Source organism: Hyaena hyaena, unplaced genomic scaffold (genome assembly GCF_003009895.1).
Source record: "Hyaena hyaena isolate Hyena2069 unplaced genomic scaffold, ASM300989v1 scaffold_456, whole genome shotgun sequence".
Classification (NCBI taxonomy): domain Eukaryota; kingdom Metazoa; phylum Chordata; class Mammalia; order Carnivora; family Hyaenidae; genus Hyaena; species Hyaena hyaena.
This window is the reverse complement of record NW_024081087.1, coordinates 1,423,270-1,441,579: the sequence shown is the minus strand read 5'-3', so window position 1 is coordinate 1,441,579 and position 18,310 is coordinate 1,423,270. Positions and strand designations below refer to the sequence as shown.

Here is an 18,310-nt window from a genome sequence, read left to right as displayed (position 1 = left end):
GTGGCATGGGCAGGACTCTGCAGGAGCACAGGCGTGCCCTTTTCCTGGGGACTCCGTGAGCAAGAGCCCTGAACTCTGAACCAGAGGCAGCGCCCCCCCATAACTGGGATACCCCCCTCCCCATCCCCCACAGTTTCCCACATCCACAGTCTTGGTCGCCAAGCCTGCTCTGAGGCGTGAGGACAGCGCCTTGGGTGTCTGCAGCTAACCCAGTGCTGGGCACTTGGGGCCTGGTCAGCAAAGGCCAGAAAGTGAGTTCTAGGCTAGTTTTCTGCCACTAAGTGGCCACATGACATTGGTCTAGCCCCCTGGTCTCAGTTTTCCCTATCTGACAGATGGGGCCAATCATACTTATCTCTAGGGAGGGCCGGCCTCTGACGGACCCCTCAGGAATGAAATGAGATTCCCCCAACCTCCCAGCGATGGAGGGCTGTGTCTCTGTAGCAGGCAGGATGCTAGGGGGTGGGGAGGGGAGGATCCCGGGCTGCTGACAAGCTGTGTGATCTGGAACAGGTCACTTCACAGCTCTGGGATTTGATTACCCTGCGGGGCTTGGATTCTGGATTCGCAAGCCTGTGGGCCTAAATTGCAAGGGTCTACAGGCTCAGACTTTCTTCAAAGTACGGCCTGGGGGCTTCAGGGGCAGGAGGGCTTCAGGGACAGGAGGGCAGGCCTCCTCCCTGGGAAGCAGTCATTCTTCTTTCCCAGCCTTGCTCCCTCAATGGGTGGAGCTATATTTCCTGCTGTTCCTTAATCTGTACGTGTGTGGAGCTCAGACCCTCCTTAGAATTTGCTTGTCCTAGACTCTCCCCTAGTCTGCCCGGGATTTGTACCCAATAGGGGCTCGCAAAAGGGGTTAGAGGGGGAGCAGAACAGTTAGAATGTGGTCCTAAGGGGGCTCTGTGCAGTCATGCAGATCGGGTGGATCGGAGCTGGTGGGGTGCCTAGCAGATGGTAGACGCCTACTATATACGTCCTGGACTTTCAAGGTCAGAGGACGTCAGATTCTTCCAGGACGAAGCAGGAGGATGTGAGGCATGTGATGTGTGCCCCCTGCTCGGCACGGGCACAGGCACAGAGTGAACCCTCACCCTCCCAGGCCTTGTTGGCTCTCAGTGGAGACGCAGGGCTGGATTTCCTGTCTGGGCTGGGCTGGCAGCCTGGGGGTTATGGGGGGGAAAGGTTTGCTTGGTCTGGTCCACGGGGTTCAGGTGTCCCAACCTCCCTGCTTTGCATCCCGAGGCTGTTCCTGACCTCCACCTTCCTGCTCTGTTTCCCCCTTGCTGGATTGGTCCATTCACCTGCTCGTCCCCCACGCTGGGGTCCCGCTCTGTTTGCATGCCTGGCATTCTGTTCCTATGCGTGACACATATGATGCCGTGGTCTTATTCTTCTGGAACCAGCCCTGCTCAACCCTGGTGATGGCTGCTCCTCAGACCTCCAGACTGGCTCTCTGGCCCTAGGCACTGTGGTTGGTTGGTTGTTTGGTTTTTTCTGTCGCTCTCTCCAGCCCCATGTCCTGCCACACAGTCCCCCCAGCCCTGAATCTTTTGTGTCTGTGTGCCCTGGGCACACCCCCTCCCGGCCCACAGACTTCCTCAAACCCCATCTGCATCCTGTCCCACTTCTCCAAAACCACCATTCATCCCCTTTCCTCCCGTCTGGATTTCTCTGGGTGATGCATCACATGATGCGATAGAGCTGGGACTCTGGGTTCAGTTCCCACCCTATCACTTTTTTGCTGTCTGTTCCGGTCAGGTCACCAGCCCCCTCTGAACATCATGCGCCTCGTTGTCCGAAGCGGGCTACGGAGCGCATCTCCCTGCAGCGGCCTCGCGAGGCTGGGACTCTGACCCCGCTCGAAGGGCTGGAGCTGAAGACTTAGCCCCTCTCTGTCAGCCTTGCCTGGCTGGGCTTGCAGGCCAGTCAGGGAGCCCATGCAGGAAGCCTTTCCTGGGACGCCCGTGACCCCCAGTCCCCAGTCACCTGGCTGGCGGCCTTGGCGCCCTCAGGGCTTACGGGAACCCCTGTGGGTGCATGAGCACGAGTCTGAACTTGGCCCCTGTGCCGTGGCACCGCCCTGTAGTAGGGATCAGCCTCAGCCGCCCTGTTGCCCCGGCCCGAGTCCAGCGGTCCCAGTGGGTCCCAGCCTCTGCTCCCTCCAGTTCCAGAACCTCCCTAACCACCCTTCCAGCTTCTTTAATGAACCTGTCGTTCAGGGATCTTTAATTCAAAGAGGTGTCTTCGGCCCTGGTCAGTGGACGGGGAGAGACCGAGGGGCAGAAAGACCTCACCGCAGGCCGGTTGTGCTGGGGATGGGAAGAGGCACGCAGGATCCCCGCTGGCCCCAGCAGTGACCTCTGCACAGGCCCTCCTGGCCCTTCGGGGGTCGCTGGGTGACTGGAGACCATAGAATCTGGGGACCTCATTCTCATTTCGCCGTTTTTTGTGGATAGAGACAAAGCCATGCTGGCTGGCCTAGGGGAGGAGTGGGGGGTGAAAGTGGTGTCCCTGCACCCCCACCCCCTTGTGTGTTTCCTGGGGAAGTGACCCAGTGGGGCCTTTCCTGTGTAAACTGTCGTGGGCTCCAGGCAGCGGAGTCCGTTCAAGATGGGGGGGGGGTGTTGGAGGCTCCCACTTTCCTCTGACCTAGACTCTTACTATCTCCTGTCTCTCACCCCTTCCCAGGGGCCTCTGCACGGTGTTGTGGATGCTGGACTCTGTTTTCTGCGGGGAATGGGGGCTGAAAAGGTTCTGGCAGAGGGCTGTGGACTTGGGCTGAGGGGCAGGGAGGGGGTTGTTAAAGGAGTGGGTTCCCCACCAAGGCAGGTGCTCCTGGGGAGGTTTGCCAGCCCCTGGTTTAGCTGCTGAGCCGTGTGAGCTGAGGCTGGACCTGCGGGGACTGTGACGCTGAGGCTGGACCTGCGGGGACTGGGGTCCCTCCTGAAATTCCTGAGTCGCCTCGCAGCCCAGAAGTGTGAGGGGAGGGCCTGCAGATTCAAGCGCCCCTCCCAGTACTGAGGTGGTGAGGGGAGGGAGGGGGGAGGAGGGGGAGGTGATGTCTTTCTTGAACTTGAACCCCGGGCCCCAGTGTTGGGTGGTTGGGGATTACGGGGTGGTCATGCTCTTCTTATGCTTTTGGCCATTAGGATTTTTCAAGTTGGGCTTTTTCACTGGCGGGGGGTTGGGGGGGGTGAGTAGTGGGGAGGTCACTGCTTCCTCTGGCTGCAGAAGAGGGCCCCATCCTTCCCTGCAGGCGGCTGAAGTGAGAGCCTGTTGGGAAAATAATGGGGGACAGTCCGGCCAGAACCCCAGCTCATGCCCTTGGGACCAGCAGGGGAGTTGGTGTCTTTCACTCTGGCCCGCGGCCCAGACCACACTGGTGGCCCTCCTGGGAGGGGCCGGAGGTCTTTTTCTCCTCGGCAGGGACGTGGGTGATGTCTGGGGTGGTCCTTGCAGAGAGAAAGGCACCGGGGCTGGGGTCCTGCCTGGGTCACCCCCAGCCTTGGCCCACAGTTCTTGCCAACCTTGTTGAAATGTGCAGTCCCTGAGTTGGGGTCTGCTGTCCCCTCCAAGCCTGAGTGACTAGGGCCATCCTCTCTCACCTGAGGAGATGGCCCTGGGCCCGAGGCCTCCAGGCTCTCAGCTGGAAGGACCTCCCCAAGGCCTGCGGTTTCAGCTGTGGGACCCAGAGCCTGGGAAGGCACGGCAGGGGTATCTGCCAAATGTGACCACAGATGGCACGGTCTTTACATGGTGCTTATCCAGGGACTCTCGGTTTTTACCCCCAGCCCACAGGTGGGAAGCAGCTTCAGAGGACTTTAGTGACATTCACAGGGGCTGGCGCGTACCCCAGGTCAGAGCCTGGCACAGACCCTGGCCTTGCCCTCCTGGGAGGCAGTGTCTGGGCCTGAGCAGAGGCTGAGAAGTCGGTCGGGCCAGAACTGGGTCACATTTCCCTGCTGTGGCAAGGAGGAGCCTCCTGTGTCTGCCTGGGCCTTGTAGACCTTGATCCTGAGGCTGATGTCGTGATTTCACACTCATACCCCCGCCCACCTGATGGGGGCTTTGGGCCGAAGGCCTGGCTGTCCGTCCAACACGGGCACCAAGCAGCTGTGTGAACCCGGGCAAGTTCTGTGCTTTGGTAGACCCTGTCCCTCGTCTGTGGGCAGGGGACTGTCCCACAAATACTATTGAGAGAGAGCTCTAAATGAGACGGTGTAGACAGAGAGTCCCAGGGAGCATCGGGCATGGGAGAGTCCCCTGGGGGTGGACCCCAGCCCAGGGTGCTGTAGCACTGCCGCAGGGACCCCTCGCCAACGAGGACTCTCCCCCACCCCCGAGGGTGTTAGGAAAGATCCCTGTCTGGCATGAACACTGTTGATGGAGTGATAGATGTGTTTTCCCACTTCATCTATCAGAGCCCGGGGTCCCTGCCAGGCAGGGCTCAGGCAAGGACCCGTGAGGCCACCCTTGGGCCAGTTCCAAAGCAGAGGGCAGGCTGGGCTGGGCGCCTGGACAGGGCCATGTGAAGGGCTGGGAATGAGCTCATTGCTGGGGTCCCTGGGAGGGACACCGATGCCCAGGGGCTGCTTGGTGACCGTGCTGGGGTCACAAGGAGGAGCGACTGATCCCCAGTCTTGCCTTTCACACTTTCCCCTCAGCAGTCCCGAGTCTCCTGACCCCTTGGCCTTGTCTTTCCTCCCTCCTGTGTGGGTCCCGCTGAGCCCCCTCCCCTCCACTTCCCCACTGTTATCAGTGGCCCGGCCCGGCCACTCACGCTCAGCCCAGCCACCGCGGCTCCGGCTCCGAAGCTGCTAGCTCAGGAGTCGCCAGCTTTTGCTGACTGAGCGAGTCCAGAGGTGCTGTGCTGGCACAAACCGGTGCTGGCCGAGCCCTCTCCCTTCCTGCCTCCCTCCTTCCCTCCCTCCCCAGGGTCTGTTGCAAAGTGAGGGGTGTGAGTAGACAGTGGGGGGTGGGGGACAGAGGCTGACGGCCCCCACACTACCTCTAGGGTCTTCAGCTTCAGGGAGAGAAGGCTCCTGAGGCCCAGAGAGGGGTTATTTGCCTGAGCTCCCAAGGCAGACCAGCGGAGAGAGACGGGACTGCTTCCCCACAGGGTTTGGGAGCAGGAAGACAGTCGGCCTTGGCCTTGCCTGGGCCATTGGGCAGAAACTTCCTGCCTCAGCCCTGCCTGCCCTGGTTGGGTCCTTCCTCTCCCCCCCACCCTAAAGGGGGTATCATTTGCATAAAATTTGCATTAACAATAGCCAAGAAGGCGGGCCCCATTTAAGTGCCTCCTGGGTGCCAAGGGTTTAGGCAGGTCACATCTATTCAGTGACCCTGGAGGTAGGGCCATTGGGATGTCCCCGCTTTGTAGAGGCGGAAACTCAGATTCTCCTCGGCACCGATGCATTTCTAGTCTTCTGCTGCACAAACAAACTGAGCACCTACTGTGCACCTACTGTGTGCCAAGCTCAGCCCTAGGCCCTGGTCTGGAGAGGGTGATTGACAAAGATGAGTCCTGGCCTTGCCTCTGGGTGACCTCATGTTTGGTCCTTCTGCCCTCGTGACAGCCCAGTGACAGCCTCGCGGGTAGAGTCCTTGTTTTACAGACAAGAGTGGCAGGTGCGCTGGGCAGGGTTGGTCCCTGGGCTCCGCTCTGGGCCTCAGGACCCCACTGTGTATTTGCTGTTTGCCTCGCAGCCAGCCCCACCCAGACGAGGGCCACCCGCCGCCCCTTGAGGCTGTCCCCGTCCCCTGGAAGAGCGTGGGCCCCTGCAAAAGCCACAGGGAGTCCCCAAGAGGCCTGGCGGAGACCCCTGCAGGGGAGGAGGCCCGAGGTGAGGAGGGCCCTGCGGCCACCCCGCTGGACGTGCTGCGTCTGCGAAGCTCTTCCATGGAGATCCGCGAGAAGGGCTCCGAGTTCCTGAAGGAGGAGCTGCACAAAGCCCAGAAGGTGGGGGCTCTGAGGGTGGCGGGAGGGGCTTCGGGGACCACGGGCCCTCCTGGAGGAGCTGCAGGCTCTCTCTGAGCACCCGGAGAGACCATGCACCTGTCAGGGCCAGCGGCACGGAGGCCTGTGCTGGGCATGAGGGAAGGGCAGAGGGCAGACGAGTTCTGCTCGTGACTTTTGAAGGACTTCTCGAGTCCTGACTTCTCTGAAAGCCTGATCTAAGCTCTACTAGACTTTTTAGGTGGTCCTCCCACGTGAGAGGACCCAGGCAAGGAAGGGAGCCTGATGGGTGTAGGACGAATGGGGTGCCTGGTCCCATCCATGCCGGGCTTGGGGCCCCTGTGGGGTTCACAGCCACCCACCTTGAACCCCCCCAGGAGCTGAAGCTGAAGGACGAGGAGTGTGAGCGGCTGTCCAGGGTGCGGGAGCAGCTGGAGCGGGAGTTGGAGGAGCTGACAGCCAGCCTGTTCGAGGTGTGGTGGCCGGTCCGGCGGGGGGGGGTGGGGTGGGGATGTGTCTGCTGGGTGCCCACCTGCCCCTCCGCGCTCACACACAGCCTTCCTTCTTCCCAGGAAGCCCACAAGATGGTGCGGGAAGCCAACATGAAACAGGCAGCGTCGGAAAAGCAGCTGAAGGAGGCACGGGGCAAGGTGAGGCCCCCGCCTGCCCGGAGCCAAACCAAAGCCCCCACGCCCCCCCCTCCAGCCCCGTGAGCGCTGGGCTTTTGCTACCTGGTGGGACCCCAGCGTATCCGGGTGGGTGGCAGGGATGGGCAGCCCACGGCCCAGGACGGCGAGGCAGAGGTGTCTGAGACGGCACAGCTGAAACAGCTCCCCGGGGCCCCCGGCAGTGTGCCCACCGCACCTGAGACCTTTCTGGGGCCTTTCAAGGGCAGGGAGGATCCCGTCGCCAGTGTAATTTCCTCTTCCTCCTTCCATACCTCCTTTACAAGGCAGAAGCCCCGGAGTCTGGCTGTGGGAGCCTGGACAAGTAGCATCCTCTCTTGGAGTCTATTTGTACGTCTGTAAAATCCCGGCTCCCCAGGGTCCCTCAGTGGGAGGCCCCTCCAGCTCCCAGACAGGCCCATGTCACAGAGCCCTGAGCTGGGGTGGCAGGCAGGGGCAGCTAATGCTTCCCTGGACTAAGGTTGACATCCACCTGCGCCCCCCCCCGCCCCCCCGGCCAGATCGACATGCTGCAGGCAGAGGTGACAGCCTTGAAGACACTGGTCCTCACGTCCACACCAGCCTCTCCCAACCGCGAGCTCCACCCACAGCTGCTGAGTCCCACCAAGGCCGGGCCCCGCAAGGGCCACTTGCGGCATAAGAGCACGAGCAGCACCCCCTGCCCCGCTGTGTGCCCCGCTGCCGGACACACCCTCTCCCCGGACAAGGAGGGCAAAGAGGTGAGGGGTGGTGGGTGGGTGGGCCGTGGGCACGGAAGAGGGAGACAGTGGCCAAAGTGAGGCAGGCAGTGTGTGACCTAGAGACTGGCCTGCCCCTTCCGGGCCTCTGTGTCCTCTGGGAGGGCTGGGCAGGTTTCCTGTGATGGGAGGTTTGGCCCTCGGCCCCTGGTTGTACACGTGGGGGGCTTCATAGCCCCTCCAGGCCGCCCTAAGCAGTAGGTGATGCTCTGTGTGCCTGAGGCTGTCCTTGGGCCTGAGGGCCTGCCCTGCTTGGGGGGATGGGGGAGTTCCAGAAACACTCCTTTGGCCTAAGGGGAAGCCACTGCTGGGCCCTTGGGGACAGGCTGCGTGGGCCCTGTGTGCCCACAGCCCTGAGGCCCAAGACCATCTGGGGACATCCCTGGACTCAAGGGTCCTCGGCGCCTTCTGGCTATGGCACCTCGACAAGCATAGCGTTTGGGGGCTGTATCCATCCCCCACTCAGCTGGGTGCATGGGGCCCTTGGGGCAGTCTGGGCAGTGGCCTGCCACGTCTTTGGCCGCGGGTCCCTCGGCGAGTGAGGTCACCTGTCAGAGACTCAGTCTCTTCACGTAACAGGGCGTCCTGGGGCTCTGAGGCACTGACGAGACCTGCATGCCGGGAGCTCAGCCCAGGGCTGCACCCAGTGAGCCCCAGCAAGGCTGTCTTGGAATTCGGTTTCCTGTCATCTCGGACACCACGGCGGCCCCCAGCTCCCTCCGGCCCTGTGTCTCTGCAGCCTTCCCTCCGAGCTCTCAGCTTCTGACTGAACACTAACATCTCCTTCCTCCTGTCTGTCTCTGTGCCCCTGTCTGTCTGTCCGTCTGCCCCGCCCACCCAGCCCGGGCTGGCCCCCCTCCTCTCCCTGCTCCTCTGCGTGGTCCCCAGCAAGGCCGTTCACCTCACCTACGAGCCGGCTTGGCAGCTTCTGCCTGGGGGGCCGCCCACGGCCCCCACCTCCACCTCTGCTACCTCTCTCTCCTTTTCCCTACAGGTAATGGCCGCAGAGAGGGGCCGCCCCTCCGTCACCCCCCCACCCCCACTCACACTGCATGTGCCCCCGGGCGGCCAGCCAGTCGCCTCCCCAGAGTAGGCGGCCCGCGTGTGTTCCCTCTGTGTGCCCGTGTCTGTGTGTGCTGTGGCACCTGTGTGTACGGGGAAGGGGGGGGCTGCAGGGCCACTCTGCGACGTTTCCTCCCCCAGGAGGCAGTGAGGGTCCTCAGGACGAGGCCCTGGGCCCACGTAGAGCCAGGAAGCTAAAAGCACACCTAGATCTGCACGTTTGAGTTCCGGGGTCCTTGGCGCAAAAAGGAAGGAGACGGTCCCGCCTTGACTCTCTGTTCTCCTGCTCGGCCCCGGGGGACAGACTTGCTGGTGGGCCAGGGCCTGTCCGGCAACCTCCCGGCTCCCCACCTCTGTTGGCTCTGCCCGTCCCGGCCATGTAGGCCCCTCCCCCCACCTCCTCTGCCCCAGTGCCTTGACCACTGGGCCCGGCTCACCCTCCTCTGCAGGTGGACACAACCCTGTTCGCAGAGTTCCAGGCCTGGAGGGAATCCCCCACCTTGGACAAGACCTGTCCCTTCCTCGAAAGGGTGTACCGGGAGGACGTGGGCCCCTGCCTGGACTTCACCATGCAGGAGGTGAGGCCCGGGGGCAGAGGGCGGCCAGCCCCGGGGCCCAGCCCCTCCGCCGGAGGTCAGCCCCTCACCGCTCCCGCCTGCTGTCCGGCTTTGTTGCAGCTCTCGGCACTCGTACGGGCCGCTGTGGAGGACAACACGCTCACCATTGAGCCCGTGGCTTCACAGACGCCACCCAGCGTGAAGGTGGCCGCGGTCGAGTGTGGCAGCACCAAGTAAGCTTGGCGCCCTTTGTCCTTCCCTGCACACTTGGGAGAGCCACACCTAGACTTGAGCTCTACCGAGGGGGCGGCTGGGGATCGAGCCTCCAGCCTGCCTGCCGGGGTTGGGGTTGGGTTGGGAGACCTCAGAGGAGCAGGGGAGCGGGGTCGGGGGTGGCACACAGGCCCAGCTGGGTGAGAGTGCGGAAGCGCTGGGCCACCCCCCTGTGAGGCAGCGAGGGATCTTTGGCAGAAGTTCCTGCCTTTAGTCATGGACCCTCAGGCCATCCAGGGGGTCTGAGAGCTGGAGTCTCCCTCTTCCCAGCCTGACAGACATTTCTCTGCCACCCCCAACTCTCTCTTCCACAATGGGCTCTGGGCCCCGACTGATGTGTAAGTGAAGTCACTTGTTGGCTCTCCTTCTGCTAATAAATAACCAAACAGCCCTCGTATTTTGTCTTCCCTGCCACTCAGTTGGCATCGAGCGGGGCTCGCAGCAGAACAAAATAGCCACAGTAGAGCAAGGGGCAGAGATGGGGAGCACTTTCTCTCGGCAGCGCAGGATCTGACCTCCCCATGGTGGGGAGCCTTGTCACGAATGGGAACATTTGAGCCAGATTTTGAGGGATGAATGGCAGTTTGCCAAGTAGGGATGGGCCTTTCAGGCAGAGGGAACAAAATGAATGAAGGTGTGAGAAGCCACGGTATGAATGGAAACATCACTGGGTTTGTGGGTGGGTAGGGAGATGGGGCTGAGGCCACAGAAGATGTTTGGGGCCAGAGTTTAAAGGGCCTTGAATGAGGTTTGGGCTTTGAGCCACTAGGCCAGCATTTCACAAGTTCATCAAGAGATGTGCCCTGAAAAGAGGGTTGCTGAGTCCAATCAGAGTCACAGTGAATCTGGAGGCAGCAAAGGCACTGATAAGTCCCGCATCCTAGTAGCCTGCCTAACCTTCCTCTGCTCTGGATTCTCCATAATGGTTTCCTGGGCAGTAGGAAAGTGGCAGGGAAAGATGATGGGCCAGATAGGGGCTTTTGGAGGAGCCCCTGGCTGTAACATGGACCCTGAGGGGGTCCAGGCAAAAGGCCCCTTCCATGACCTAGCCTGGGGACTTGGTGACAGAGTGGAGGAGAGAGTAGACTCTTGTGTAGTTGGGGGAGGCACGCCTGAGTCTGAGGGCCCCAGTAAAGTAAGGGGGCTGCAGAGAATGGAGCTGTGGTGCACCTGCCATGAGCTTGACTGAGCTCTCCTGCCCAACGGTGGCGAGGTGAGGGGTTTAGGCGTGGGATCCAGCTTAGTTCAGAGATCTGTCTCAGGGACTTCTAGGGATGGCCCTTCCTTGGCCTGGCCCTGGGCTCCTTGGGAAGCTGGGGTCGATGGGGAGGCTGCCGCCCTGTCTGTTTGCCTCTCCCTCCTGCCCCGCCCCGTGCATCCTTCTGGCTGTGGGTGGGTGAACCTCAGCCCGCCCCCATGGCCCCCTCTGCTTGCCTCTAGTACCTGCGCCCTGAGTGGGCTGGCTCGTGCCTGTCGCCACCGAATCCGGCTTGGGGACTCTGAGAGTCACTACTACATCTCGCCATCCTCCCGGGCCAGGGTAAGTCACCCAGTGGGAGTGCCACTTGACTTCTCAGGGGCTTCTCAGGGGCACATTGGGCTGGGGCTCCGAACCCCAGGCCTGGGAGCACAACCTTGATCTGCAGAGCAGGGCACAGGCTCAGAGAGGTGCAGAGACTGACTCGGGCCCCACAGTCAAGCCTGGTGAATTAGTTTGTTGTTACTGCAGAACAAACGACCTTAAGCTTAGTGGCTTAAAACAACGCCCATTTATTATCACGGTCCCCGTGGGGTACGAGTCGACACAGCTTAGCTGGATCTTCTGCTCCGGGTCTCACGGGCTACAGTCAAGGGGGAGGCTGGCTGCTTCCTTCCTGGGGACAGTGGCCCTCTTCTGAGCTCCCATGGCTCTTGGCAGGATGCAGTTCCTGTGGGGGAAGGACTGAGGTACCTGCGTGCTTGCCGGAACCTCACCGTGGGAGTGACATTAGAGTTCAGGTTAAAGTGCCAGGCTCCTGACTCCCAGCTCAGGCTCCGGCCCCAGGCTTTTGAGGACGTTCTGGGGCATGTCTGTTACTCGAGCCTGACCGTCAGTGGCAGGTGCCACGCGGGCTCCGGGGATCCCAGCCTCCGTCCTCACGTGCCGAGTGGCCCAGGCTGGATCATTAGACCTCACCGAGCTGCGGGATAAGGGTCGGGTGGTTCTTGCTCCTCTGCCCTCTCACAGACCATGAACGTGACTGTGAGGAGCCAAAGAGAATGTGTTAGAAGGTTCTGAAGCTTCGTGCAAAGGTGACACAGTGTGGGTGGGCCCTCTTTTAGGAACCATCTCCTACCCTCGACCTGCTTGAGGCTCCGCAAAGGGATCAAAGTGAACACGTGGCCCCTTGCTGGCCACTTGTCTGGTCCTGACAGCTTCTGCAGGGTGTCCGGTGTCCTGTCCTGGCCAACCCTGCAGCAGTGAGTGAGCCCCCATTTGCATATGAGGAGTTTATGCCTTCGGGGGGGTGGGCCTGACCTGGGGGCTCCCCATTCTGAACCCAGTCTGCCTTCACTACAGCCTGTGCTCTGGGCATCTGTGCCCAGAGCACTTTCCAGTGGCCTTTTTCTGATCCCCACCAGGGATCACCAGAAGGACCCATGCCAGACATTCTGGGCCTGGCAAAACTCCATCTAGAACCTTCTTTCCTCCAGGCCTGCTATGTCTCTCTGTTGGGCAGAGCTGCGATGGGAGAGGAGATGGGTGTGAAGTTTTAGGATGTGGTCCCCACCCTCTGAAGAGACCAAGGAGTGTGGAATCCCTAGGGAAAAGAGATTTGTGTCCCCAAAATGCAGCCCTGGTGAGCCTTGCTCCCCAGCCTCCCGTGGGGGCCCGCTGGCCGCTGGGAAACCCCACGGCCTGGCCCCCGAGCTTCTCCTGCACCGACCTCTGCCCGAACCCCCCAGCACCTGCTTTGTCCTCCTGGCCAGGATGCCTGTGTGGGTGAGGGCCCAGGAGTGCTGTCTCCTCCCTGCAACTCCGGGCCCTGTGAGCTCCCACATACTTGATGTCCCTCCCCCAGAGCGCTGGACATTCAGTAGGGGCTGTCCTGGAAACAGCTGCCAGCCACCTTCTGCCCTGTCTCAGGCTGAGTTCCCTAGAGGCTGAGCTCAAGACGGAGATTCTATGCTATTCCCAGGAGGTGTGAATGCGGGCTGGTGTGGGCAGAGGAGTGTCTGGCCTCAACTGGAGTCGGCCTGCGATCTTATCCATGGGGACTCTGGAGCCCGGAGGGGGTTCCACCCTGAGGCGAGGGGGCTGGCCTTGTATATGCCACATGCCAGCCCGTCACTGGCTGTGGTAGGCAGGGGACAGGGGTATGGAGGGGCCCCTATGGGCCATTAGTGGACAACACTCTCAGTAGTGGGGAGAGGGAGGAGGCCCAGCCTGGGGAAGGGCCCCGGGCAGGGCCCCAAGCAGCACCCTCTCTGCAGTATGTGAGCCTTCCCGGAAAGGCCAAGTTCTGAGCCAACTTGGGGTCCGCGGTACCCAGCGCAGGGCCTGGGGTGGAGCAGGCTGCGGGCCAAGGGCTTCGGACTCAGGGATCCAGGGTAACCCTGGTAAGCGGCTTCGGCTCCCCCTGCCCAGCCTGGCATTGCCAGGAACGCTGGGCCAAGGCCTGGCCGGCCAGGGCCTCCAGCACCCGGAGCAGGCCCCCTGGCTTTATCTTCCAGCTCAGCCACTGACTGCTTTGTGGCCTCTAACTGACATCCGGTAGCTTCATTCTTGGAGCCTCTGTTTTCCCCATGTGTAAAATGGGAATGATAAGCATGTCTGCCTCACTTGGATACGTGTGCCGGATTACGTGCTAGGAGCTGCTATTGTTTTTACTAGGAGTAGTAATAATACCACTGTTGGTAATTAAATCTTAGAGCCCAGTCCTGTTCAACTCAAGGAGCATTCTCTAGCTTTGATGGGACGTGGGGTTTCTCGCTTGGGTCTCTGATCTGACCTGGCTTTTTGGGGGGGACCCTCTGTGTGGGGACCGGCAGGTCACAGCCTCTCCGCTTATGTCCACAGATCACCGCGGTGTGCAACTTCTTCACTTATATCCGCTACATCCAGCAAGGCCTCGTGCGGCAGGAGGGTGAGCGCCCCCTGGTGGCCGGAGGGGGTGGCGCCTGGGAGTGAAGGGGCGGAGCGAGAGGGTGGGCGGGCCAGCATCCGAGGGGTCAACCCGCGCGCTTTGCCCTGACGGAGGGGAGGACTCTGCCAGGGTCTGCCAGGTCGGGCTGACTTCTCCCACCCAGAAACCTCTCCCAGGCCCGGGAGCTCCCTATTCCCAGCCTGGCATCGGAAGCCCTGCACGATGGGGTGTCCCTTGTGAGTCTCCTCCCTGCTGGGGGTGACCCCCTCACAGTCATTTGACACTGAATGCTGCCTCCCACTTCATCCCTGCCAGGGCTGGTCCTACGCCCACCTGTTATCCCCTTCAGCCCTATTCTGCAAGGTCTAGCTGCCCGCCCCTCTACCAGATTTGGTTCCCTGGTGTCCAGACCGTTTAGAGTAAGAGCCTCTCCTCCCCAGCTTGGCGGTCAAGGCCTTGGAGAGGAACTTGGACTGAATCTATGGCTCTGGTGACTGCTCGGGGTCTCTGAGACCCCAAGGATATGGGTTGGAAATCGCCTCCAAATGTGTGGCAGTGTGTTCATGTGTGAGGGTGTCAGGCTGTAGGGGTGAGGTCACCTCCACCACTGGTGTGGTGCGGATGGGCTCAGCCTTCAACAGTTTGTAAGGCCTCAGTGTGGAGCCTGTAAGAGGTTTTCTGTCCTGGGGGACCAGGGAGCTCGAGGGTGCCTGCCAGCTGCCCTGACCAAAGTCAGAGGACAGGGGCCGGGCCATCTGTCCGAGGTGGCCCTGTCACTGAGCCGTCCACCTTCTCTGCCTGCAGCGGAGCCGATGTTCTGGGAGATCACGAGGCTGCGGAAGGAGATGTCGCTGGCCAAACTTGGCTTCTTTCCCCAGGAGGCCTAGGGCACGGCCGGGCGGGGCCTGGAGGGGGGCTCTGAGCCGCAGCCAGCACCTGCTCCGGCACAGACAGACAGGAAGACAGGGTCCTGGCGCCAGCCCTGAGCCAGAAGCCGAGCAGACGGACAGTCGGCCAGGCCACGGAGGCCTTGCTGAGCTGGTACCAAACATTCATCCTGGGACAGATGGGACCTCATGAGCTGACCCTTCACCTTTCCCCAGTGGCCCGACAGCCACCAGGGGACTTTCAAGAGAGCACCAAAGACCAAGGAGCTTGGACTCACACTCAGGGGCTCAGCACCCCCTCCCTCCCCCCACTTTGCAGTCCTGGGAGCTGCTGCTTGCAGTCACCTTGTTGCCGAGATGTCCTCAGAAAGGGATCTCGCTGGGTGGCCTGACCTCCAGGGTATCCCCCACCTCAGTTCCTGAGCCCCGGGCCACCAGCACCCCCTTGTGGCCAATCTCTCCCATTCCCGTGGGGGCAGTGTGGCTGCAAGGGGCTGTCAGGGACTTGCACACCATGTGCTTGAGAGCTACCCTGAATAGTTCTTAAGATGGGTCAAGGCCCCTTCTCCCACCATCGAACTTGACCTTCCCCCTCCTCCATCTGAGCCTTGTGCTCCAGGAGGCCCTGCCCCCCACCACTGGAAGGATTAGGATACTTTTCTCCCAAAGTAAAACACAGACAGGACCTCAGGACACCCGTGTCTGTGTTCAGCTGTGGGTGGCCGTTCAGACCGTGGGGGTTGAGGTTGCCAAGCCCTGCACACAGAACTGGGGGAGGGTGGGCAGGATGCAGGCCCCTCCTCGCCCCTCACAACCCACTCAGGACCGGGGTCCAACCTGGACACATCCCTCACCATGGCTGATTTCCTCCTTCGAATGGAATGTAACACGATCTCTATTTAATAAAGGAAGCCTTTGTTGGTAGAGGGTGCGCAGCCCCGCGCCTTCACTCCTGCGCCCTGGGGCTCAGGCCAAGGCTTGGGCATCTGAAGGAATGAAACCAAATCCTTCCCTAGCCTGCCCTCGTGCTTGGGATTAGGCCCAAATCCCAAAGGGATTGCTGTAGGGAGTACCACTCGAGTCCTCGCCAGCGGTCCGTGGGGCTGTGGGTTATCAGGGCCGAGCCCGGCTTCCTCTCCCCTGCGGAGTGGCCTGCTGCGGGGAGAGCGGTGCCGAGGCTGGCTCCCAGGCTGGCTCAGGGGCATCTTGGGCAGAGCAGCTCTGGTCTCCCTGCCTCTTTCTAAGGGCAGGTTGGAGTCCAGAGTCAAAACCTCGGGGCTGCCTGGCGAGGGCAGGACAGGAGTGGTGTGGGGATCGATTGGTGATGTCTGCCGGCAGCTCTGGCCTTGCCTGCCGGTCCCACTCTTAGATGGATTCTTAGCAAGGGAAGGTAGTCACAGGGTAGACCTGGAGAGGTGTCTTGTGATTCCACATCCCGTCCCCACCTGTAGGCGTGTGGCTCCAGGCCAGTGGTGTCTGGGGGAGGGGCACAGCAGCTTTGGGAATCAGTGGGTGCTGGGGCTGGTGATACCTTGAAGGGGCCCCTATTAGCTTGAGGCCTCAGGACCGCTCAGCCAGTAAGTAGGGCAGGACTCTGTCAAGGCCACCCAACCCTATGACCCCATCCAGAGCCACCAGCCTTGTCCCTCTTGATCTCCAGCCTCGCAGATTCCCCCTCCCTTTCCCCATTTCCTCTCCCCCTCCTCTCCTTCTGTCTGTGACTTGAATCCCCTTCCTCTCCCGCCCCTCACATATCCACTGGCCAGGTCCCCTGAAACGTCCACTTGCTTGGCAAATGCCAGGCAGCTCCTCTGTGCTAGACACAGTCCCTGGTGCTGGATGTCCTTGCGCTCCAGCTGAGAAGGAGTTCAGCAAAGAGACCTGCAGTAAAAACAGTGCACGGATAACATATGCAAGGGATCAGGTGGAAGACGGAAATCGAGGGAGGCGATGGGGGTGTCAGGGAGGTGTGTGTGCGGCTATGTTACATGGGGTGACCCCAACATCCTCTCCTGCATACCAGTCTCTATCCTACTCTCGGTCAGTCGTGGGACAGCTAGAGGAGAAAGGGAATGAAGATCTGGGCCCTGGAGCTCTCTGTCCCTGCCCCCAGCCTTCATGGCCCTGAACAAGCCACACCCAGGGCCAAGGGGACACCAGACATTTCAGAGCCCTGGCAGCGGGGCCCACACCCCGGACTTGCCCTACCTGCCCCTGTGACAGGGTTTCGTGTCAGGCCCAGGCGGGGTTGTGGTGGGCGAACGGTATGTGTGAGGGACCAAGGGACACACTGTCTGGCCTCAGCATCTCCCAACAGTAGCCGATACCTGGGGCGCCTGGGTGGCTTAGTCGGTTAAGCGTCCGACTTTCGCTCAGGTCATGATCTCGCGGTTCGTGGGTTCGAGCCCTGCATCGGGCTGTGTGCTGACTGCCAGCTCAGAGCCTGGAGCCTGTTTCGGATTCTGTGTCTCCCTCTCTCTCTGACCCTCCCCTGTTCACGCTGTCTCTCTCTCTCTCCTAGAAATAAGTAGTAATAAAAATATTTAAAAAAAACAAAAACAAAAAACAGTAGCCGATACTCGAGCACTAATATCAGTCCCAGGGCTGGTTCCACGCCCTCCAACTGAACTAATGTATTTAACCCTCAGGGCCATCCTGGGAGGTGCTGTTCCCCATTTTACAGACGAATCCCTGGGTGATTCGACCGAGAGATCACCCAGGAAATGGTGGCCCCAGATAGAAGCAGATGAGCCCAGCTCCGGAGCCAGCATCCTTTTTTTTTTTTTGGGGGAGAGTGTCAGTGGGGGAGGGGCAGAGAGAGGGGGAGAGAGGATCAAAGCGGGCTCTACGCTGACAGGCGGAGAGCAGCGAGCCGGATCCAGGGCTCGAACTCATGAACCACGAGATGATGACCTGAGCCAAAGTCGGACACTCAACCAGCTGAGCTGCCCGGGTGCCCCAGAGCCAGCATCCTTTTACCTGACACCTGCCTTGTGCTGGGCACTGGATTAGACCTGTTTCCCAGGGATGAGAAACTGAGTTTCAGGCAGTGACAGAGTTGCATTTTCATCTAGATTGGTTTCCCATGTTTTTACGTGGATACAGCTGCCCCCACCCCAGCTCTTCAGTCTCCTGGGGGTGCATGGGGGGGTCTTTGGAGGGGGCTCAGGGCTTTGGCTCTTGGAGTTGGGAGAGGGTGGTTAACTGACGGCAGCCATACAGGAGTTGCTCCTCTTAGTGAGTTTTCTAGATCACGCACTCGGGCCTCTCTAAGTGCTCCTGGTATAGGCGGCCATCTCTTAAAAGCTGGCTCCTGCTGTGACCATTTCGCCTGAGCCTAGCCACACACTGGCCGTACACACTGCTCTGCTGTGTCACTGTCTACAATCTGCTAAGCCTGCCCTGATTTAAAGCTGCCAGGACTGTGTACCTGGGCGACAGGCTTCTCTCTGGGCCTCAGTTTTCTCATCTGTGAGTTGGGAAGATCGGAACTAACTGACCTTCGCAGCCCCCACCCCCACCCCTTTTTCATTTCTATTATTGCGGTAAGAAAACACAATTTACTATTATCTTTACCCACCCATCCCTTGATGGGCATCTGGGTGGTTGCTACCCCTTAGCTGCAGCGAATAATACTGTGATGAATATGAGAGTGCAGTTAATTTCTTTGAGACCTTGCCTTCAATTCCTTTGGCTATTTATACAGAGAAGGGGCCCTGCTGGGGGACATGTGTCAGTCCTAGTTCCAATTTGTTGACTTGTGTCTTCCATACCGTCTTCCATAGTAGCTGTGCCATTTTACGATCTTGCTGACAGCCCGCGGTGGTTCGAATTTCTCCACACCCTTGCTGACGCTTGCTACTTGGTCTGTTTTGATAAAGGCCACCCTAACGGCTATGAGGTGCTGTCTCACTGTGATTGTGATCTGTACAGCTCTGAGGATTACTGGCTTTAAGCATCTTTCATTACGCTTGTCGGCCACTTGTATGTGGCTTTTTATGAAGGGACATTCTGAGGAGCCTTAC

At 60.4% G+C, this 18,310-nt stretch overlaps 1 protein-coding gene across 3 annotated transcripts in view; it reads left to right on the top strand.

Moving 5' to 3' along the window:
* Positions 1-15,209, top strand: part of RAB3IL1 (RAB3A interacting protein like 1) — a 35,012-nt gene extending 19,803 nt beyond the window's left edge. For all 3 annotated transcript variants that reach the window (XM_039253549.1, XM_039253548.1, XM_039253550.1), the window contains exons 2-10: positions 5,707-5,959; positions 6,334-6,429; positions 6,529-6,606; positions 7,143-7,361; positions 8,891-9,019; positions 9,119-9,231; positions 10,712-10,811; positions 13,332-13,398; positions 14,203-15,209. In XM_039253549.1, the coding sequence (XP_039109480.1) occupies positions 5,707-5,959; positions 6,334-6,429; positions 6,529-6,606; positions 7,143-7,361; positions 8,891-9,019; positions 9,119-9,231; positions 10,712-10,811; positions 13,332-13,398; positions 14,203-14,285 (1,138 nt within the window). In that variant the 3' untranslated portion in view covers positions 14,286-15,209. The remainder of the gene's footprint in view (positions 1-5,706; positions 5,960-6,333; positions 6,430-6,528; positions 6,607-7,142; positions 7,362-8,890; positions 9,020-9,118; positions 9,232-10,711; positions 10,812-13,331; positions 13,399-14,202) is intronic.
* The last annotated feature ends 3,101 nt before the right edge of the window (positions 15,210-18,310 follow it).